Genomic DNA, 24,654 nt, shown 5'->3' with positions numbered 1-24,654 from the left:
ACTACCAGTCCCGCCATTCGATTGCCTAACCAAGTAGAAAACGACACTCCATCCAACACACTGATGAGTCGTCACACCCTGCTGAGCTGTAACAGAGTACACACACACACACACACACGCGCTCTTGTATGCATGCACAGACCTGAGAATAGACACATGTGCACACTCTCCAATAGATCCACACACACACACACACACACAAGCTTTCTCTAAGAAGCCCCTGCTGGAAAGTCATTGATCTGTGGGCTGCACACTTGACTCCATTGACTTTCTGCAGCCGCTCTCCTGGGAAGGGGAACAGCCCACTGCTATATACAGCCAATTAAAACTGTTGCTGTACTAGTGCAAGTCCAAATGCAATCTGCAAATATAAAATTCAAAGTGTTTCAAATTAACTTTTGCCCTCCTGAAAACCTCCGGGGTAGGAAAGCAAGAAGAATGCAATCCAATAAGGTACAAAGTCCATTAAAACATTTGTTATTTTCATTTCATGTTTTTGATAGTTAAACTATTAAAAATTGTTTTTAATAGTTTTATTGGTTTTAGTATTTTATTTGTATTATGTTGTGTTCATTTCTTTTGTACTTCTTTTGATTGTTCCACAGAATCAACACGTGTTAGACAGCTGTAAAACAAAACAAAATAAAAAAAAAACTCTATCGGCCAATTGAGAAAATGTATTATTATAAAATAAAGAGAACACTTACCGTCGAACTCAGCCGGCCCCACACCTACGATGATGATGGACATGGGGAGTGACGCTGCCTGCACAGGAGACAGCAGGAATGAGATTAATTCATTTTCAAGTTCAGTTTGGAGAAATTAAAATGCAAAAGTCCTCTAAAGTGTTGTCGTCATTTCGGGGCATTCAGATTTCTGGTTTACATTTGTTTTTTTCCCTTATGGCGAACATGAATGGGATTTGTGGATCCCGTTTGCCAGTTCTTCTGTTCTTAGAATGGGTGAAATAATCTAAATAGAAATTACACTTGACCCCTCACTGAATTTTTTTTTAAATATTTTTCTATGGTGCAAATGTTGCATTATCCTCACATCACTAACCCATAAAATGCTGGAATTCTAATGCATGGCTAGCAAATTATTATTTATTTTTTTCATTGCAGCTCCTGAAACTCCAATGGGGAGGTTTTGTTCCTAAACACAGTATGGGCTAGAAGTGAGTTCTGCCAAGTAATTGTTGAGTATTGATCAACAACCCTATCAACCCTACAGATATATTATGGTCATTTTGTGCTATGGGGCAGGAAAAACCTTACTTATTGAAATTATTGAAAAAGAAGGCTCTGTAATTACCATGTGGACTGGAGTTTCAATTTACATGTTGAACTGGGTGAACTGAAAATGTAGGCTATTGACCTGACCCACAGCTGAAATACAGTACCAAGTCAATACATCAAAGGTCAGGAACTCTTCAAGAAAGTAATGAATTTGTCCTTGACACTCATATAAAGGTTCTGTAAGAATACTCAGCGTAGAAGACTTTAGACTACTAAATAAAGGATTTAAAGCAAATATCTGACTGCATTTATCTCAAAACTGCACTTATAAGGCATTTAGAAGAGAGAGCGGCTTTGCATTCAAAATCCATTCAAAAACTTTAAGCACATAACTTTCCTTTGCCCCGCCGGCTATAAGAGAAAGCAATTGGAGCCAGCCTAATTAGATCACTAACCTCTTAATCATTAAATCGATAGGTTATTGAAACAACTATTGACCTCTCCCACTGAGATATTAGAATGTCTTAAATAAAATTGACTTTTAATCTTCATTACTTCTTCTTGGTTGGAATCTTGAATACAGAACTTTGAGTCATACTCTACTACGGTATTTTCTACTTTTTCTGAAGTAATGGATTCGTGTACTGAGTGCAGCGGGTTAATCGCTGGGACTGATCTGATCCAAAACATCAAAGCGGTAGAAAGGGCGATGCTCGGGAACTGAAGTGGAGCTTTTATCCCATGTCAGACCTTGAGTTGTCTTGGCAAAAAAAAAACCTTGATTCCACTCTCTAACAGAAAATAAGAGAAAAGCCTGAGATACATCTTAGTAACAGAAGGAGAGATCCCTCCTGCCAGATGTCAGAACTGACACACAGCTGAATGAAGCCATTGTCCTCTCGGTTTAGAGTAATAAAGATGAAAATATATACACTCTGGAGGCACGCGGGAGGGTTTCCAGGAAAATGAATAAAAGTCATTTTTATTACATTTTCAAAAGGTGGAATGGACAGAAGAAAAAGCTTTTGTTCGGGGGTTTAGAACGCTACGGATTGAAATGCACTTTGAAACGACCAAAGAAACAAAGGGCACATTTCCCCAAGTGTCAGGCTGTGTTTTAAATGCTAGCATGTCATTTGAACGAGAGATAACAAAAAACATTTTGCATTTCAGAGTACGGAACATTGAAAAAGTTCTCTCCTCATGCTCAACAGGATGCCTCTTCTTTACCTAACAGCATTGAGCAGCAGTGCTGTCTGCGGCTCTCGTTGCTGCTAAGCGACTGTTGAAAAGCCCTTTTGAAGCGCGTCGCTCTCTTGCCATAAGTTGACATATTTTAAACTTCTAGTGCTCGCCACTTTGAGGGCTAAAAAAAGCAATCTGTCGGCATTGTGTGGAATGTGCAACAGCGTGTCTTTCCTCCATCTGAAATAATGAGGAAAAGAAGCCCGCTCTGTGAAGAGACACGCAACCTAACTACTGAGAGGAAAAAAAACACCATCAGTCTCTGTGTGTGTGTGTGTGTGTGTGTGTGTGTGTGTGTTCTGTTTACTCACGCTGACCACAGCCTCCTTGGTCTGGACCATGTCAGAAATCACTCCATCTGTGATCATCAGCAGGACAAAGTACTGAGAGCCATCTGTAATTTCGGCCGCACAGCTGGGGGACGAGGGCACGCGCACACACACACACACACACACACACACACAGTTAGGCGCTCAGACATGCAAATTGTACAGTAAGACAGACTTTAACAGCAGAGTTTCCTGAGTACCTGAGGCTCAGAATAGCGTTCAAGGAGAGCACAAAGCAGCACAGAGGCCTGCTGTCGGTCTCAAACATTAGAACATTGCCGTCTCTATAGGCGGGAGGCTTACAAGGTTGAATCAAGCTTTGAGAAAAATCACCAACTCGAAGCCGTCATGGAAACCAAACCGAAGTCACGTTTGCTGGGCACCGAGTCACGTGCATGGCCAATTTTTTTTATTTCATTTCTGTTCCCTTGATGCTTCAGTAAAATTTACTCTGGAAAAGTAATCTGTTTCAACTCACAATTCACAAAACTTTAATCTGTGTCCCAGCTTAGAGGGAACATTGGTTCTCAATGCTCCCTGATGTAATTTTTTTTTTTTTAGATATGGCTTCCAAATAGATTCATGGTGTTTTATTGATTTTGATCTTCACTCTCTATGATAATGATAAAACGACACGATCAAATGTGGACTCACTTGGACTAATATTGACGAGTGCTAAACCTTGCTGTACCCGATTAACAATGATTGTCTTGTCCTTTTCCTATACACTCTACTGCTATAGGACTAATAACACTAATGCTTTGCCATAACTACGCTCCAACCTATTTGAAGAATTACTTTCCGTTTGTAAGACATAGCCATGGCCATAACACCAGGGGTAGCATAGCCAATGTTGGGCTTTACAGATTTAAAAACCTGTCTGGCAAATGCACATTTGCATATCAGGGATCCTCCGAATGGAACAAGCTGGACCTACAAATCAAACAGATTGTCAGTTTAAGGTCTTTTTAAATGAAGGTAAAGAGGAGTGTGTTGAGCAATATTGCAGAGTAAACCACTCGGTTAATATCACTCTTGGGAACTATTCACATCTTTAGTTGATGTTTGTATTGAAAGCTGTAATTAACAAGCACATTTCATATGCCTGTTTTTTTTATATCATTTATTTGATGTTTTCTTATGGTATATTCTGTGACTGGCAAGCCAATGCCTTGTTTTCTTAGCCTTCTTGTCTTTTAAAAGAGCACCACATTGGAAATAAGTTTTGGAAACTTTATGTGTTATCCTCGATGATTTTAATTAATGCATGACTGATGGCTATGCATTGTTTTTGATTATCAAAATAAACTAAACTCTATTGGCCAGGGTTTTCTCCTGCTGAAACAAAAATGCCAATTCAAGACTCCTAAGATGACATTCTGTGGCTCGTTGGCTAATGAATGGAGATGCCAACCATGCCATTCCATCCAGTGGACGCACTGCAAAAATGGGACTATCTCTGAGACTAGCAACCTTTTCGCTTTGTCGGTAAAACGTGTTTATTCAACCATCAAGGAAGCGGAAGTGTAAGAGAGAACAGTCCTTTTAAAGTGGACTTGATGCCCTGCCACACACCATGAAAACCACTTTGTTCTCCGATGCTGGTCCCGTGCCAAGGAGAGAGAGTTGTTTATCGCCTAAAAAAAACTTCAACCTACCGCAGCAGAAAGTCTCATGAAAGAATAACGAGTGAAGAAAAGAATGTGACCCCCGACTCCTCGTTTCTGCACCGCTCTTCATTCCCTCAATCGACAGGGGGGCTGGATGGGAAAACAAATGAGCGTACCCGCACTGGCCAATCTCGGCCCTGGGTTGATATCATTGCCAGATGAGTTCGTAGGAGTGTGTAGGTGTTCGTAGGTGTGTGTGTGTGTGCCTGCCTCACCTGGGCTGCCTGTGTGTGTGTTTATAGCAAGAAGGCACCATCTAATACCAGCGAATAACCTGTTCCACCTGGCTGAGCACTACATTGATCTGTGTGTGTGTGTTTCTGTGGGTGTGTGTGTGTGTCTGTGTGGGTGCATTTATGTGTGTGTGGGCGTATTCGTGTGTGGTTGTGCCCGCGTGTGTGCATCCATCCATTTGTGGTTGCGTACACCTACGTGTGTGTGTTTTAAATGGGTGATCTCTCTGCCCCCCTAAATGGGACTTTGTGTCCTTCAGAGCAGCCTAGAGGTGTCGGACACACCAGGACTTGTGGGATAACACATTGACAGCTGAGAATTCAAGGGTAAGCCAATGACACTGAAGCCAGGATCCACTTCAGGTTTTCAGCACACGGGACTATTCCGGTCTAACAAACCAGGAGCGCAGGCATTCTGAAACAACACAAACAAGGAGGGACCAGGGGCAGCAGATATTTTTGTGCTTTTATTGACCTGTTAATCATATATTGTGGGGTGTCAGCTATAAGGCACAGAAATGGCCTTCTGTGTGATTTATTATTCCGGAGAGCAATCATTTCAACTGGGATTGGACACACTATTTAGCGCCCAGAGTGTCTTCTCATCGACTGTGGGCTCCTCTGAATGCTCGATGCACGGGGCAACGCCTAAAGCTGAGCAAGCAGGAGGAGGAGGAGGAGGAGGAGGAGGAAGATGATGATGTACCTCCAGGACGGAAGGAACTTTTTGACAATGATTTAGAATGAATCTCACGCAAAAATAGCAAAGTGAAATTTATAAATTCCGAAATGTTTCCTCAAACCACTGTCTTTAGAAGCTAATATTTTGACTTTTTCAAATCCATACAAAGAAAGTGGCATATGATCGATTTTACCCCCCCCCCCCCCCCTCTCTTGCCAAGAAACCTTTACTTTTGACGGGTTCATTTTGACGGACGGTTTCCGCGGAGGCGGACTCTGACGCGCCGGGCGCCATAGGCTCAGCTCCTGGCTTCTGAATTTTAAATAATAAAAATCATATAAAACTGCTACTAAGATATGTCACACATGTATTTCTTCACCTTATTTCCTAGATTTAGTTATCAAATGTCCCTGTTTAATTTTTAAATTCTACTGCTACAGCTTGAGGCGTGGAGCGGCTGGTCTTTAGCTTACCCATACTGTCTGGCTTAAATCTTAATCATTAAATCATGAATCATGGAGAAGAGTGGCCATGCGCAGACATTTCAGTGGTGATCACTTTTCCATCTTAATAGACAAAGACTGGAGGACACTGGCTGGCTGAGCAGTAAGTGAAGTCTGCACTGATGCTCATATTCAGCTATTTCTTCATGTGTTCTGAACTGGTACGAACACCACAGAAGAAGAGCGCAGACAAGTCCATCATTTCTGTACAGTTACAGGGACTGGGATAACATTTGTTTTGACTGCCTCCCATACGTGGAGTTTCACTTTTATTCTTTGGGGGGGGGCAGCAAAACAAAACAAAACAAAAAAAAAACACTATATCCCACTATACCGCACCACACCACACACACTGCTGAAATAGATCACTTGGAGCCAACTGACCGTGCAACACAACAAATTAAAAAGCAGACAGCAACCGGCATACACATCCAGACCCAGGCTTGCATAATTCAGTACTGTACACCACAAGGTAGCCTAATTAAGTAATGTGAAAATAGATAACTTGCCAGGAGACCAGAGGACAGTGCATGAAAAAGTTATAACCAATACCTCCAGATACATTCCAACTGAACACACTCACACAAACTTAAAATAAGATGTATTATCTAATGCAGCGGTAAATGTTTTTTTGTATTAATTGAGAATATTCACCACTTATCACATTTCTCTATATTACACATAGTCAGAGATAGTCAACATTTTATCCTCCATCTCTGATACAGTAGTAGTAGTAGCAGGTTACAAAAACTTTGTCCAATTAATGAGCTACTTGTGAGTCATGTGACCCAGTTTACAAGCTCTGATTGGCTTGTAATTGGGCAGTGTGAACAAAGGCAACTTTTCCACTATGGTTCAGACCAAAGAAATCAAACTGTGGGTGTGATCGCACCCTTTATCACACACACTCACACACACACTCACTTTGCCACTTGGCTGATAACGGGTGCGAAGTTGGTGGGTCCGTACAGCTGCACCGTCCTCAGGCTCTGGAAGTAGGCCTCCAGAACCCCCTCTATGCCCACACAGTTGGGATTATCACCGTCACCACTCTGCAAGAGACAAGAGTACATTACATCAATAGTGCACACTGCTCATCCATATATAATAAGCAATTTTACATACTGTAATACAAAGTTCAATGAGTCTGTTTACAAGCACACCAATATCCCATACAATATTATAACTAATAGTATGTTTTTAATATACTATATTCTTATGACTATTAATACTGTTCAGTTGGTGCACGTAAACATCATATCCCATTCACAATAACTCTAATAAGTTCTTATAACCCTGAAACAGACAATTAGAGAAAACCAATTAAAATTCCTGAGATATATTGGTATTAGCTGTGCCTCTCAGGAGTATACACACACCGCAACACAGTTACTGTTGGCTCCTGCAACCTCAGTAAGCTCATTATCCAGTAATACTGAGAATACCCTGTTTACTCTGACACACAGGGACATTCATGTACGGAATGTAAAGATGAATATGTCCACCTTATCCTGAACATGAATATGAACCATTATGTTTCAGACTATGTCATCCTGTCAATTGTCAGTGTCAACTGTTTGTCTAGTGTCAAATAACAGAAGAATAGGAGCACAGCACATGAACTGTGGATTGTAAAACAGAACGGTAATACTGTATTTGGATAGTCCACTGCTAATACTGAATTTACTGACAAGTGACTATAATGTGTCACTAAAAGGTAGACTGAGTTTCAGCTGATACTCACAATAGTGTGAGAAGCAGTCTATAGATATTGAGTGTCTGGGTTAAGGTTAATCTTAATGGGGTTAGGCTAAAGTCAAGGTTAGGGTTACCATAGTCTATACAGATGCGGCAAATAGGCAGGTGACACTTTGTTGAACATCTACTTTTTGTCATCTGATAGTTAAGAACTAAGAAACTTGAGATCTGATTTCCAACTAACAAGGAGGACGGGACAGAAGGCTGTGGATGATGAATTATTGAAAACAGCCAATTGTTGATCCCATTAAACTCCTGATCAGCAGTAAGAATGCTCCGATCTCTTCTTTGATCTGGCCAAGTCATCTTATGAAATATATTTTTTTACAGAAAGATAAGTTTAAACTTGAATATTCTCACTCTATCTTCTGGAAATGTCTTTATTTTTAGCCACGTCGCTGTCGGAAACGTTCAAATCAAATAGACGGGAAAGTGCCGATGTAAGGGTGAGACGAGGAGCGAGAAGTGTGTGGGGTCGGCTTTACAGCAGATTAGCATCCAGCGGTTTCTGACTGGCTGCTCTCATCCCTCAGGAGGAAGGAAGGAGGAAGCGGAGGGGATGCTGGGAGTGCCCTGCTGGGCGGGGAGATGAGCCAGCTTCTGAACTTGTGCGGCCAGCTGTTGCCGCAGCGACGGCTCCTGGTCCAAACCACACCTTGTAGTGTGTGTGTGTGTGTGTGTGTGTGTGTGTGTGTGTGTGTAGAAGGGACAGCGGAAGGAGGATGTAGATGATTGTATGTGCATTGTCATCTATGTGTGTGTGTGTGTGTTTGTGTATGTGTAGGTGCCTATGTGCATATGTGTGTTCCTGCCCATGTGTGTGTGTGTGTGCATGACTTTGACTGTGCACTGTATGTGTGAGCACCCATGTGCATGATTCCCTGTGTGTGTTTACTTGTGCATGCATGCCTCTATTTGCATAAGTATGAGTGCACGCCCGTGTGTGTGTATGTGTGTGTGTGTGTGTGTGTGTGTCGTACCAGTGGGAACGCGTGGGAGATTTTGCCGTCAGGGGGCAGCTTAGCTCCGAAGCCGTAGGCAGGGAAGAGCTTGTCGCTGTCGTAGTCCTGGATAATCTCACCCACCGCCTTCAGAGCCATGGCGTACGCATTCATCTGGTAGGGGCTCATATAGTGGAGGGAGGTGGGCTGGGACGGGTTACCTGGGAGGAGGACACACACACACACACACACACACACCACCAGCAAATGAATGATAATGTCTCTCTCTCTCTCTCTATGTCAAACCCACATATAGATAGGCAAAAAAGATGAGGCACTACAGAAAAGAACAAAAATTCAAACCAGAAGATAATAACATCCAAGTGGACACAAAGTTAAAAAAAAAAATTGTTGCACACAAAACTGTTGCTAGGCACCTAGGCGCTGGACAAGTTTGTGACAGGAGTGTCTGTGGTTAAACACAAAGCAGACGAAGCTTCTCACTAGATAGGAATGCAGAACAGGGGTGTGATTCATGCTAAGAAAATACTGCAGTTTCGTTCCATTTGTTTTGATTGAGTGTGAAGTGCTGCGGCAGAAAGCAGTGATGTTCTTGTTCTAAGCTGGTTTCATTTATTTTACTGCGGGCTAAAGGTGAGAAACCTATTCAGGGCAGATGTGCCCGTCATTACATGTTGCATGAAATCAGTTGCATGGAAGAGGTCTATCTTCATGGTCTATCCCTGCTCTCTAGTAGTAGAAATTGAATTGTGTAGAATTGTTTCATGCAACTTTCCAGCTAGCACCTGCAATTTAGGTGAAGATGACAACAAAATCACACTCTTCATTTTACCTGTCTCCAATTTCTTAGACATTTCCTGAGACGGCTGCTAGATTTTGATTGATTAATGACAGACCAGCCTCAATGACAGACAGCAAAATAGATGTAATTAGCCTTCAATAATATAATACCTTCAGTAATGATAATACCTCCATAAAAACACTGATTTCTTTTGTCTATTCAAGTCTGCTAGATAGACTTAAAGTATAACTTTTGAACACTGAGGGCTCAAGTAATAATCTTGACAGTCTGTGTCAAATGTTTGAAGCTAAAATTGAATGGACAGGTAGTGATGCGATAATGAGCAGTCTGGCTGTGCAGTATTGCATTGTGAAGCCCGCATACTGTAGCTCTGCTGCATCTGTGCATATGTGTGTGTGTGTGTGTTCAGCTCACATCCACTCCACCATTGGCCAGCTGCACTTAGGAAACATGTGGAGTAGCAAAACAGATCTCTCATGTGCACCACTCTGTGTGGCATGTGAGTCCACTCAATCTGCAGGCGAGTGCTTTGAATTGTATATTACAGCTGCACTTCTGCTACTATAAGCCTGAGAAGCATGTAGTGTTGGAATATTATGTATACCAGTGATTCTCAACCTTTTTCATATCAAGGACCCTTAATTTAGTCCACATTAGAGCCACGGACCCCCATTTGATGAGATTCTGTCTCTCGAGTCAAAATCTGAGAATACTTTTATTGTTAAATACAATTTTGTCCAGAATTCCATGACTCTCTGTATTGTAGGTAGAGAGACAACAGTGAAACTATGATCAAAACAGTTATTCTTCTACATTCTCTAATTGTGTTAACGTCTTGTAAATGAAATAACAGTGAAGTTTAACAATTCATCAATTTGCTGGGGACCCCCTGGAACCCCCTCAAGGACCCCTGGTGGTCCCCGGACCCCACGTTGAGAACCACTGACGTATACTATATATCTTTGCTTACATTAAAAACTTGAAATTATAATACCAAATAATGCCTACAATTTTTTTTAAACCTACAGTACATTGTAGTATATTGTAATTGTTTTAGCTATCATTTTCGCCTCAGATGTGTATGTGATTATGTTGCTGAATGCCTGATGTGTTGTCATTGTGTAAAGCACAAAGCGATTACTGGGATATACTTGCAAAAATAAATGACTAGTAACCACATATGTATGTATATTTTGATTTGCCTGCAGGTGAAGGAACGAGCACACCATCTCCATACACTGAAACTACTCTACAGCCTGCAGACACCCAATCAACTGCAACACAGCCTACAGCAAGTGGCAGCAGCTCTGCGTCCTGCTGACTGGCCGGTCCGGGCCTGTCTGATAAGGTGAGGACAGTGTTAGTCAGCAGAGGACCTATCAGGGAAAATCAGACCATACTTTTCCACCAAGAGAGCACGGGAGAAGCATCACCACCAATCACCATCTTGCTTAGGGCACCGAAATGGTCAGAGTGGCAAAACACATACATGCTCGTCACGATATACGCAACAGAAAGCATTACAGTACCTCTAAAACACATCAATACATGACTTACCATTGGATGCTGTGAAGTCTATAGCCACTGTGAAGTTCAGCTGTGTTCTGTTGCAAAGGAGGAGGGAAACAAAATGTCACAAGGGAAACAAAAGAGGAAAAAAGACACATACACACACAAAGGGCATGACACACTCCGATACACTTTACACACACTCTCTCACACACAAAGATGCAAGCATACACAGGCTGAGTCTCCCCCCATACACACACACACAGCGTCATCCACGATTTAATCAGTTTACTGGTTCACTGACTAATTAGTATGGCGGGACAATATTCCTTCCAAACATCTTGAAGGGCTAATTAGGTAAAACAAATGAAAGCAGTAATTAAAAGTGAATGAACTGCATAAATTAGATATTTACAAATGAGATTTGCCAATGCGAGCTTCCCTAAAACTTTGCCCTTCAGGGCTAATATAAATTCAACATGATGTTCCCCGAAACCCATCAGGAAATTCAATCTAGTGTCTTCAGGTAAACTCGGCAGACACACACACACACACACACACACACACAAAAACAAAATGGTGGCTATTGACACTCACTGTGAGAGCAAACTAATTACTATTCCACTCACCCTCCTCGGATGAAATCCACAAAGGTGTACTCTGACTCCACTTTGAAGGACAGCAAAGTTACCTGGCGAAGCACACAGAGGCACACACACACACACACACACACAGCGATACCGAGACAGGGAGAGGGGGGGAAACAGAGAAACAGAGAAACAGAAAGTGTGAATATCAGGGCAACAGAGGGGAGTATGATAACAACATATATAAACAATATATCATATAAATCACCAGGCAGATATGGGAGGAAGGGGCACACTCACGGTTCCAGAATTGATGTATTTCTTCTTCTTGCCTTTCTTCTTGGGATTTAAAACCTGTCCGCGGCAGGGAAAAGGCAATTTGGATGAGAACGATTAAGAGGGTACTTCTGAAACCAATTCATCCCTCGGGATGATATATAAGAATTTCCGATCTGCGTATGAATAATGCAGGAGATCCCAGATAATACTGCCATCTTATGTATTGAAAATGATAGTATATGTTTAACTGTGATATGCAGGCCAGCATATAAGATGGAAGATTGAAGACGCTAAACCATCCATCCATATAATCACAAAATCCACCCTCCTATGCATGGTCTATCACTCTATGGATTTGGTATACTTGTATGTATTAAAAGTTCACCAAGCATTTGCAATGGAAACAATCTGCCTTTGGGAATATGATTAGCAAACTCTGTCTTCTTTTCAGACACAAGTGATTTTTTTAGAAACTTTTAGGATTTCTGCACTCGTTACACTGCAGCACTGTTGCTAATTTGTTTCGAGTGCAGTATTTCTTTGCTGAGCAGGCTTTAATGAGCTGTGGGCATTAATGGAGTCAGCAGTGCAAGACTTTGCTTTATCATAGCTGATGGTTCTTGCCTGTGTTCGGCTCCTTTTACAGTTTGCAGCGTTGCAAATACACAGTTCTTATCCTTATTCTTACTCTTATTAGTACTGTGTATCAGTTTGTCTTTTTGTTATTGCATTAATTCTTATTTTGTTCAGTTCTGTGCATCTATCTATCTATCTATCTATCTATCCATCCATCCACCCACCCACCCACCCATCCATCCATCCATCCATCCATCCATCCATCCATCCATCCAAATGTTTTGTAATGTTACCTTGTATCTCCAAAATGTCAACATGTCAGGAACTCAGAACAACATCCTTGTTTTGAGCTTTAATGCCAAAAACATCTATCTATCTATCTATCTATCTATCTATCTATCTATCTATCTATCTATTTATCTATCTATCTACTGAACAAAAATATAAACGCAACACTTTTGTTTTTGCTCCCATTTTTCACGAGTTGAAATAAAAGAGTGGCCTTTTATTGTGACCAGCCCAAGGCACACCTATGCAATAATCATGCTGTTTAATCATAATTTTGATATGCCACACCGGTCAGGTGGATGGATTATCTTGGCAAAGGAGAAGTGCTCACGGACACGGATTTAAACATATTGGTGAACAAAATTTGAGAAAAATAAGCTTTTTGTGTGTATAGAAAAAGTCTTAGATCTTTTATTTCAACTCATGAAAAATGGGAGCAAAAACAAAAGTGTTGCATTTATATTTTTGTTCAGTCTATCTATCTATCTATCTATCTATCTGTCTGTCTGTCTATCCATCCATCCATCCATCCTTCCATCCATCCATCCATCCAAATGTTTCATAACGTTACTCTCAGGTGAAAACCTTGTATCTCCAAAATGTCAACTTGTCAGGAACTCAGAACAACAGCCTTGTTTTTTAGCTGTAATGCCATGCAGTTCATGTTCACCCAGTGGGGTTTGAAAGGGTTTCACAAGCTTTCATAAAGGTCAGAGTGTTCTCAACCCATAGAGGACCGTGTAGTCCTTCAGCTGAAGTTAAAATCAAATGAAAATCACCAAAATGGGAGTTACGAGGTTCTCACATGACACAACAACCCGCCCCCCCGCGTCGCGTCTCACCTCATAGACGTTGAACTGGTTCTGCCCCCGAGACAGCTCTCTGTAGCTGGTGGTGAACTCGCCAATGAAGTCATGGCTGCAGAGAGGAGCCAAACAGGCAGGGATGAACACTAATGTTTTAATATGAGACTACGCTTCATTGATTATCTCTCTATCTCCATCTTTGTTTCTGTCAATCTCTCCATATCTGCCTTTTCTACTCTCTCTCTCTCTACTCACTCTCTCTGTTATTTTGTACTTGGCTAAAACACTTCAAATTTCTACCCACAGGACATGCATAAAGCACACTTTTTTATTCCCTAGTGACATGTCAGGGACGACAGTGTGAATTCATGACCCACAGTGAGCAGTCGCTTTTACCTTCCATCTCGATCCCAGTCGTAGACGTCTACTTTCACCGTTCTGTAAAAAAAAAAACGGAGAGAGAGACAAATAATCGGTGTTGTTTCTGCGGATCTGCTGCTTACCAGACCGTTCCCCGCCAATAAAACGAGAAGCCGATGTTCCATTTCATTAAAAGAGTCTTTTCACAGCATCACAGCGGGCACAGAGCAAACACGCACTTACAGTTTCAATAATGTCCCCGTGCTGAAGAGGGTTATTGCCGCAGTAGGTAGGTGTGATATTGTGTGAGCTTAGAATTACAAGGTCCAACTATGTTCAGAGAAGTTTTCAGCTCTTGAGCATTATCAATTTCACATCTTGTAGAGCAAAATGGATAAAACCTTTGTTAGTGTGCAGGCTGCACCTACTTGAATGTTTTTGAAGAGACACTCTCAGCCGTATGTGACGAATTTCCAAGTTTAGGAATTAGGAATAGTTTTCAGATCAGGCTTTGGAAGTAATCACTGTAATTACCAGTACAATTACAATCTTGTTTTTACACAAGGCTGTTACTTGTACTATACTACTACTACTACTACTACTACTACTACTACTACTGCTGCTGCTACCGCTACTACTACTAATAGTACTACTACTGCTACTACCAAAAGGGCTTTTTCAAGGGGTTCAGTGTTCATTTTCAGATCAATTGGAAGTCTACAAGTGTGCTGAATCAGAACAAAAACCCTACCAAATATCACAATAACAGATTAGCATAGGGAGCGGGAAATAATAATCACAGCAATTGTGCCACTGTATGCAGCATGAGGAAGAAGAATACCCACACGCTGAGTTTTTTTTGTGTTTTTGTTGCATTACAACGCTATAAAGTTCCTTGTCAGGCGACGGCGACCTGAAAATTTCACAAGCTTTCTGGGAGCAAGATGCGGAGTGTGTTTTTCTCTTTTTCCCTCCTTTGTTCCGAGAGTAACACAAAAACCCTACCAATCACGAGCACAGTTATTTTCCTCCTGCCTGTCCCTGGCAGCTAGTGAGCAGAATCCGGCCTGACTTTAGTGTTGTGCTGGAACTGAGTCAGTCTTAATAACACCAGTGCTGGTCCCTGGCACACCGTGACCGACTGCTGGCATTATTCTGACCGCCCCAGCGACAGGGGACGTCATCCAGGTGCGGCTCCAGCCTCGTTCCTATTGGCCCCCCCCTGCTGCTTCATCTTAATCGGAAGAAGCCGTGTCGGCACCGCCCCGCGATTACCACACCGAAACGCCGCCTGAAAGTTATGCTCTCTGCATCCGTAATGCGGTTACTTACCCGTTTCCTGCTTCCGCTCCGTATCGGAATGCTAATGAAAACACCTCGGGATGGCCGGCTTATCGGCTCATTTGCATACATGAGAGGTGATTTCGGTCGAGATGTTGTCTGACCTGTCGTAGTCGCCGTTGCAGAGGGCTCGGACGGGGATGGTGAAGGGCTGCCACACGGGGTTCAGCGTATTCTTGATCACCTCTGTCTTATGGCAGATGGTGAACCTGCAAGCAAAACAACAGACGTAAAAAAAACACATCCATATGGTTTCACTTTGTACCTGTGACACGCCTGAAGCTCGTCCCACATCACCTTTCTCCAGCTTGACCTGCACTGTTACAAAGTGTATGTGTAGGTTGTTGTGTCTTTTTATAGCTGTTAAAGTCTCTCTAATGTTTCTAGAGGATATTAAAGATTTACACATTGCAGTTTTAGTTCTGCAAACATTTCTCGGAGGCAGAAATAATCTCATTTGTTGCAGTGTACCAATATACACAGTTTTCATTTCCAAAGCGCCCAGCTTTAGAATCAGTTTTCCCTGTCAGAAACCCTCTGGTGAATATTTTTTTTTAACCTTTATTTATACAACAAAGTGTTTGTCGAGCTTTTCAGCAACATCCCACTTCACACTCTTGCAGTTACATATACTCACTCCAGGGAACTGCCCGGTATAACCTCAGTGTTTTACTGCTACTACTGCTGCTACTACTACTACTACCACTGGATGCTTTGATCATCAGAGCATTAAAGGTATATTTCTCAGGGAAGGGACACTACTTGCTGATGTGAGGCAGCAACCTTATGGCTTCAAGTTCGCTTCCCTAGCTGTTAGGCATCCTCATACCTTTTCATACTGATGTGTGTTGGACTCATGAAAGGATAGACAAATGGTAAATTCCTAAGAACACAGTTTGTAATGCAGAGGCTATTAAAATACCACCTGAGATACAGAGATGGATACAATATAGTATAAGGAACTCTAAATTCCTTTCCTCCAATAGACCGATTTCAGGTTGACCCCGACGCGCTCAGACTTACGTCCCGTCCTCGTTACTCCGGTAGAAGACCAGGAAGGGGTCCGACTTGCCGAAGAAGTCTTTCTTGTCCAGCTTGTTAGCGCACAGCTGCATGGTAGCGATGTCCTGAGAGGGAAGACGACGACAAGCTTTTTTCATTTGGCATCAATTTGATCATTCTGATGCAATTTTGTCACGAAACTCGGCAACTTTGTTTTCTTTGGGATACGCATTTCTCGGCGACGGGGGCAGAGGATCGGCGGGACTCAAGCACAACAATTTTGAAAGCGAGTCTCTCCCTCTGAATACTAAGTAACTGGCACTGTAAAAATAAATAAATAAATAAAATCCTGCTTATGCAAATGTGGAAGTATACCACTATTCCCAGCATATTCCAATCATACATAGTTTAAAGTGATTGCGATCCAACTTTTGATTTAAATAATACATTAGAGTTGAAAACAGCAGTAGGAGAAACTGATTGTGTTATGGGGTGGCTGTAATGTAGTCAGAGAAGCACTGGGGAAGGCTTCATACATATGGATGGATGGTTGCAGCAGTTAATGAGTGGCTGTGTTAGTCCAGCTTCTGTTTGGAGATTTGGAGATGCCTGGGACAAGAGATGGAAATGTGACAGGAAGACTGAAAAAGAGGGAGAAACGGATAGATAGATAGATAGATAGATAGATAGATAGATAGATAGATGGATAGATAGATAGACGACAGTTTCACATGTGGATTCTTGTTAATGACTCCCTTTAGTCCTCACCTCCAATAGGAGGGCATCACGGGAAATCCAAGTTTGTCATTGACAGATAGGGGTTGTCTGCCTCCATACGCACACATACGCACACACACACACACACACACATCAGAATTTCTAAAGAGCGGTTGGCTCTTGTCAAGAGCGAAACCTCCCAGAGTAACGACGGTAAACACAACCAAGATAAGCCTGTTCACATAACGGTCTCCGGGGCTGACACACACACACACACACACGCACACACACACACACACACACACACACACACACACACACACACACACACACACTGAGGCAATTCTGGTAGTATATGACTGGATGGTATTAATATATTATTGTGACAGGGAAATGGGAAAATTGGAAGAGAAATATCACTTAGTTTGCAGGGGGAAAGCATCCTGACAGTTCATTATAAACATTTTAACTAGTGAACTGTTGAGCGGTCTGGGGAACGCAGCATTCCAGCCTGTAGCTAGTGTCGGATACATTTTTTGGGGGGGGGGAATAGGAGAATGATATGTGTCCCGTTACAGTAAAAATGAAGGTGAAGGTCCGGCAAACTCCCCTGCATCGAGGAAATCCAGGGTTATTTTCCCTTCAAAACTCGCCCCACTTGCGGCATTTCATTATGTGCTTTTGGACAGATTTTGGCTTCCTCCCTGTGTCAGGAAACATTTTCTGGAGGGGTGGCGGTGGGGGTGTGTGTGTGTGTGGTGGGGGGGGGGGGGGGGGTTACAAGCTGTCACTATCACCAAAACATAAGTGCAAAAAAAACAACACTGACAATGGCAGACTGTATGGAAATGCCCAAGCAAAAAACTCGGACAGTGCGCTAAATGATTGGAGAAGACAAGAAGACAAAGATGAGAGACATTGGGCTGTCCAGCTGTATGTTTGTGTGTATATGTGTGTGTGTGTGTGTGTGTGTGTGTGTGTGTGCGTGCGTGTGTGTGTGGGGTACTGACCCTACAGTTACTCAGCTCCTCAGCAGTGAAGATAATGACTCCACACTTCTTCCCTGGAATCCCACTGAGAGAAAGAGAGAGACAGAGAGAGAGAGAGAGGGAGATTCAGTAATATAACAATTGCCCAGGAGGCGTCATACATAGTCATAAGATGTTATTGTGATAGGTGACAGTCTTCAGCTGCAGAGAGGATACAGATTTTTGCATTTATAAGAAAACGAACACTCTCTCTCTCTCTCTCTCTCTCTCTCACACACACACACACACACACACACACAGACAAAAACATGCCCAGGTGTGGATTCACTCCCCTCCATTCACACTCTCTTGTCTTGTCGTAAAAAGTTGCTCTTACAAGGTTACAGCTTTCGTTTTTTTTCCCTCCACATTTCTTTTGTCTCTTCCTCCTCGCTTTGTTTCTCTCTCATTTAAACTCCTATTAAATCTGACGGCTTAAGACCGAGCCGGCTCCGACGGAGGAGCGATTCAATGAAGCGTAACAAAGGAGGGAGAAACGGAACCAAAAAATAAATAAAAAAAATAGAGTGGATGTGCTACAGAATAGACTGGGAGCGAGGGGAGAAAACAGCGGATAAGAGATAGGAGGAGCAGATTGGGAGCGAGAGAAGAAAAATGAGGAGGAACTTTGTGACAGTTGGAGCACAAAAGGGTCGAGCCTGCCTGCTACTCAATTACACTTCCTGAGGCTGTAGAGAGGAGGAGAGAGGAGAGAGGAGGAGGAGAAGGTGGGAGGAGAAAGAAGATTAGGACATGAAGACAGAGGAGGGAGCCTGAATTGAACTTTTGAAATGTGGCAAAATATAAAATGCGAATTAGGTGGGTTTCCATCAGCTGGGGTTGGAGTGAATAAATCGACTTCTGCGTCAGAAAATACATGCAATAGAAATATGGAAAGCATTTCAAGAATTGATACAGTGTTGGGCAGGGATGGGACGATATATCGAAATTTAATATATCGCAATACAAAAATGCGACGATACGTATCGTGGGGCAGGAAAATGAATCGCGATTTAAATTGTTCACATTCTAGCAAGCCAATGCTATTGCTAGAAAGATTTGTGGCTCAGAAATAAACAGAATTATGCTACTTTGTTGTCATTGAACTTTTATTTATTACATTGTATCGTGGTTGTATTGGATCATTAAAACTGTATTGCGTATCGAATCATATCGTGAGATAAGAATATCGTCCCATCTCGTTGGGCAAGTTGTTATTATTTAGTGTCGGCTAATGTCGGTCAAATGTCATGCTGTCTGAAGACCAAAATAAAGAAATGCATTAGGCAATATTGTGATGCAAAACTACGGCTGCACGATTAATTGTAGATAATCGTATATCACAATATGTTTCCACCCGCTACTTAAATGTTTGTTATATTTTAATTTCCCCTGAAGGTCCTGGTGTGGTATATCAAGCGCCTCCATTACACCTGACCAATCACAATGTGCATCATGTGACCAACACCAAAGTTCAGATGGACAAGCAGCAGAGAAACCTTCCATAAAGCATCTTTGGGAAAACAGAGCGATGAGCTAGGTGGAACAGAACGGATCGGCCCGACGTTAGAGAGGAAAATCCTGAAAACATTGTTTTAGTTCTTTCACCTAGAGATACTGTGGTTTTACAGCAGATTAACATAAACAAATCTAGTTTCTGTGTAAAGTTTGCCTCAGGGTTATAGCTGCACCCCAGAGTAATATAATAGGAATTATATATTATTTTATAAATAAGGAGCAATAAGAGTAAGGCTGAAAAGAAGACTTTGTAGCTGCTGCTACTTTGAGAAATACTGCACTGAAAAATGTGAAAATCTATGTTAAGGAGCAAAAGTGCAATAAAATATTTCCTCCAACAAAAATAATCAATAATCAATCCTAATAGCAAAATAATCAGGATCATCAGCCCTAGCACCAACTCATGGCCATTCAACAGGCGCCTCATAAATGGGAGATACAGCAAATGACATTTTGGCAGGTCATGTTTGACAGATAATTTCCAAATGTCACCACATCATTATTAATCATCATTGTGTCAAATGTGTCTCCTCTGCTATTTATCCTGTTATTTCTTTATCAACAAAACCGAGGAAACTGAGGATAACTGAGGAAATTGCACCAATATATGCAGTTTCCTTTCAGCCAGTTTGACACGTCAGAATTTGCAGAAAACAGACTTGGGCGGAAGACAAGAGACAAGAGAGTGTCGAGATTGTGAAAAGGGAGACGGACAAATGAATTGGGAATGCGTGTGGCCGTCTGAGGACCCGGGGCCCGCTGATGAACCCACACCGAGACTCATTACCGGAGACGGACAGGACGGGAGACTCAGATCTTGTTCCACGCGGCTGCTGTCTTCTGGCTCGGCGTCAGCAGGATTTGAACACAAATCGAAATGTGTATTTCCAGTGCTAGTGTCAGAGCCCAGTGAAACAAACAACAACTGACAGGCCCATTGTTATTATTACCCACTCCCAATCAATTATTCTGTAAAACTGAACAGCCGGATGATGAGCAAAACAAGCGAAAACGGAAGACTATTAACAATCGATAACTCGTTAAATGTGGGGGTTTTTTACCTGTCATGTGTGATGATGTGTCATATTTACATGTATTGGTTAAGCAAATGTTCGGTTCGGTTTCCTTTAAATACATTTTCTCTTCTTTTTGCCTTCTGTGGACTAAGTTTGCTCAAGTACATCGCACCATTAACATCTTCATTATCATAACTCTCCTTTTCCCTGATTATAAGAAACCATTCCACGTCATCATCTCTTATTTTGTGCCGTTTACCTTCTTTGCTGTCCATCAACCTTACAGATTTTTAGCTTTATGCGGCAGGTACAGGAAAAGGGAGACAAGACATGAAGCAAGTACACAGTGTGTGCGAACATTAGCGGTGTCCTTTTAGGTTTTAGTGTCAGGAAGTGAAATCTCATTACTCTGTCATGATCTTCCCCTTCCAATGTAGGCTACATTAACTCAGGAATTATTCATGCCACCTGTACTTGATGCAAATTCTCTCACATCTTCTTGAATACCTCTTGTGCTGCTCCCGCTTACTCCCATGTGCACGCCACTGACCCGCAGTATGTCCATAGAATATTCGCGCCATCCACTGCATGTAAATGAACGATCTCAATAGAGCATGAAACCCTGGACCCACCAAGCTCAAAACAAACTATTGCTCTGTACTTTGCTAGTCCTTTTGGTTTCCCTTCCCAAAATTACACATCACTCCTCCGAATAAAAGCTCACAATATACCATAAAAGCAAAATCCATCACTATTGAGTAATGAATATTGGGATACAATTTCAGAAAGTGGATAAAAAGCTTTTTGGTAGCAAGAAAACTCGCTCCAAATAAACAGCTTTTCAGGCGTTGAGAAAAAAAAAAACACGACTGATCTTGCAGCTGATGCCCAAACAGTTTTGAAATGTTTTGATGTATTTTCAATGGTCTGGCCCGGGTCTCAGCATCATGAAACATTGTGTATTTGTGGGAAACAATTTCGTCCGTCCTCGTCCATAAAACAACACACAGCGGCAAGATCGGGAAAGGCGACGCCCTCACATCAAGATGTAGTTACACCTGAAAATGGAGGCTGTCCATCCGGTCGAATTACAGTTATAAAGCTCAAAGAAAAAAAGATATGTTTGAACTATTTCTGCTGCACTTTTGACCAGGAAAATTGAGAGACTTTCGTTTGTTCCATAGTTGCCACTTGGCTGTCCAGCAACCTGTCGCTCAGGGGATAGAGGCGATTTTTCAAACTGTCACAATGACAGCTAAGTCAAATTGTACGGCACGGTCACAATGTGTTTGGGCCTTGATATCCACTGCCCATTTTCAAATCCCCTATCCTCTTCCTTTTAAGTACGTGCGCACAGCTATCCCACTGGACATGCAGGCACACGCACATACGCAACTGTCTGGAAATGTTAAGAAGAAATGTTTGTTGATTTTACGGTGCATAAGATACCTTATTCCATCCTCAATCCAAAAGTGTGTTGATTTGTAATGTAATTAGTTCTTGAATAGTAAATGTAAAAAGTACTATGGGTATGAAATTACAACAATCTTCAACTTTCTTAATACATCATTATGAGTAATTACTGTCTTTTATAGGTGCCCCTTTTGTGCAGCGATAACCTTTTTATGTTTTCATCTCCTCTCCCCCTCCTCTTGTCCCAGCAGTTGTCCAAAAACAACTTTAGGAAATGGGCGCCCCGAGGCTAAGCCAGGAGGCATAACCGCTGTCCAGCCACCCTCAGCGCCTCAGCTCTCTGTCCCAGTGCGGAGAGTCGGGCTAAAGCAGAACACAGAGCCGGGCTTATCAAAGCACCGCCGACACAGATTTATTTATGGGTATTAAGGAACGAGAAAGGGGGGGAAGAAAGAGTCCGACTGACAGAGGATGAGAGGGAAAAAAATATGAAGAAGCGAGGCTAGTGACAATGGCAGGGAGTGTAAAGACACAGAGGTGAGGCAGAGGAAAGAGGGATGATAGGGGGAAAGGGAAAGAATGACGAAAATGGAGGAAAACGCAGCGAGCGGCATTGTGAGTCACTCTTGCCTCATCTCGCTTCCATGACATCGTCTTAAGGGCGATGGAGGCTCGCTCACGAACCGCCCGCCTGCCAGCCGGCCAGGCAGGCAGCGACAATGAGGGAATTATTTATGAATTTATCCACACAGTGTATCTAACTCCGCAGCCGCCAGCTAGCCCACTGGACACAAGAGCTGCTTGGACTCTTGAGTATGTGTCCGTGTCTCGACTGCTCACTGACTACAGAATAACAATGGCGTACCGCTCCACGGATATATATTGAAAGTATTTGGCCCGATCTGTACTGTTTCTCATCCCAAGATGCATCTGAGGCTTGTTAGATGTCTTTGGAGGAGCCAGAGTCATGTTTTGTTGATATTGCTTGAAGCTTGAATTACAGGCTTACATATCATAGTTTTGTATTTTGCAGCATCTTCTGCAGTATCTACCCAAAATATCATCCAAGAAAGGCATCTGTGAGCCATTGCATAAGCTGTAAACAGCTTATGGGATACCCAGCAAGCCAAGCTGCCATCTAGTATTAATGAGGTGGCATGAAGTACGCTCTCTTGACAGAACAGTGGTTAACCTTAGGGCCTTAGCTGTCATTCTGAAATGTAATATTGAGTACCATACGGGGTTGGTTGGGAATCAACCCAACAACCACTCCAGCTCTGGCCAGACACTCAGGGACAGGCTTTGTCATTACCACTACTACTATGACTACTGCTACTACTACTAATATTAGTACTATTACTACTAGTACTCGTTTTACTACTGCTACTACTACTGGTACAAATACTACTTCTACAACTATTACTACTACTATTACCACTACTACGACTACTACTGATACTAGTATTATTACTACTAATACTATTAGCAATATTCCTACTAATGCTACGAATACTATAACTACTAGTACTTTACTTATTACCAAGGGTGGAAGTAACTAATTACATTTACTCACATTACTGTTTTTGAGTGGCTTTTTTGTGTACTTTTTTGAGTATTTTTTACGTTTACATTGGAAACTGGACCATTGTAAATTGGCCAATTGTGGAGCCATTCACAGAGAACAGTCAGTCAGCAAAGAAGAGAAGAATAATCTCACTTTACTTTGTTTTGTGATTTCATTTTTTCCCCCCCAATTAAAATCATCAAGTTTGAACTCTGTACTCTGGTCCTTTTAGAACTGCATGGAAAGATCACATCTAACAGTGTTGACTTTTCTTTACAAAATATAAGAACTACAATACACAATAAATACAATTCGTTCATTACACAGAGTACACTACAATACTATTTATAATACAATATACAAGTAACTCATATTAGTACATATTAAATGAACTACTTTTTACTTTTAACCCCGTACTTTTACTTCTACTAAAGTAAAACAGCAGGAAAAACAGTACTTCTGCTTCAGTAAGACATTCTAGTGCTCTTTCCACCACTGATTATTACTACTACAACTATTACACTGTGAACCTGACCCAGATAACAGGTAAGAAAATGGATGGATGGATGGATGGATGGATGGATGAACTGCTCATGCTACTACTACTACCACTAATACTACTGCTACTACCACTACTACTAATAGTAATAATAATAATGATAATAATAAGAGTAATAATAAACCCTCCACAGACCAACATACTACAGCTTGTTTGATCTAACACCAGTCACCAAAACACAGCTCTGCTACATGAGCAGTGTGTTCTCCTACATGCTTGGGCATGACCAAACATACCGTCAAGCCATCGCTGTCTCCTTGACATAAGGGTTAGCGTCAGGGTGGAATGAGCTGTGACAGAGGAGCCAGCGGGAGAAACATCACCTTAGCCTGAGTCTGACATCCGCAGTGCACAGAGCGGACTGTGTCACCTAACGCCTGTCACAGCGGATATCTGCCGAGAGAAATGTCTTACACACATCTAGAGAGGAGATAGCTGACATTAAAGATTTATTGTACCGGAGAATACAGTATGTTATTGTGAGTTGTACTGTAGATGCCGGAGAACCATCTATTCCCATGGTTCTTAGCATTTTTTAATTCACAAATACAGGAGGTAATGAATGCATCAAGTTAAAGCCCCAGTCCAGTGACCTCATTACACAGAGCGGCTAATCGGGAGAACAGGGATGAATCTCGGCGGAGCGGTGAGTGTGTGTGTGGGCCGGCG

The 24,654-nt window shown here is 42.0% G+C and overlaps 1 protein-coding gene across 2 annotated transcripts in view; it reads right to left on the bottom strand.

Moving 5' to 3' along the window:
* Nucleotides 1–24,654, bottom strand: part of cpne9 (copine family member IX) — a 58,745-nt gene that overhangs the window by 5,271 nt on the left and 28,820 nt on the right. For both annotated transcript variants that reach the window (XM_071532248.1, XM_071532247.1), the window contains 12 exons: nucleotides 17,898–17,961; nucleotides 16,192–16,295; nucleotides 15,273–15,377; nucleotides 13,864–13,905; nucleotides 13,504–13,579; nucleotides 11,819–11,872; nucleotides 11,561–11,622; nucleotides 10,980–11,026; nucleotides 8,639–8,820; nucleotides 6,825–6,952; nucleotides 2,795–2,897; nucleotides 708–765 (listed from right to left, as the gene is read on the bottom strand). In XM_071532248.1, coding sequence (XP_071388349.1) covers nucleotides 708–765; nucleotides 2,795–2,897; nucleotides 6,825–6,952; nucleotides 8,639–8,820; nucleotides 10,980–11,026; nucleotides 11,561–11,622; nucleotides 11,819–11,872; nucleotides 13,504–13,579; nucleotides 13,864–13,905; nucleotides 15,273–15,377; nucleotides 16,192–16,295; nucleotides 17,898–17,961 — 1,025 coding nt within the window. The remainder of the gene's footprint in view (nucleotides 1–707; nucleotides 766–2,794; nucleotides 2,898–6,824; nucleotides 6,953–8,638; nucleotides 8,821–10,979; nucleotides 11,027–11,560; nucleotides 11,623–11,818; nucleotides 11,873–13,503; nucleotides 13,580–13,863; nucleotides 13,906–15,272; nucleotides 15,378–16,191; nucleotides 16,296–17,897; nucleotides 17,962–24,654) is intronic.

This window comes from Centroberyx affinis, unplaced genomic scaffold, assembly GCF_046629955.1.
Source record: "Centroberyx affinis isolate AG114_WGS23_722 - 3 ecotype Tasmania unplaced genomic scaffold, CSIRO-AGI_Caff_v1 ptg002180l_1, whole genome shotgun sequence".
Classification (NCBI taxonomy): Eukaryota; Metazoa; Chordata; class Actinopteri; order Beryciformes; family Berycidae; genus Centroberyx; species Centroberyx affinis.
The sequence above is the reverse complement of the archived record's forward strand: the minus strand, read 5'-3'. Positions and strand labels throughout refer to the sequence as shown.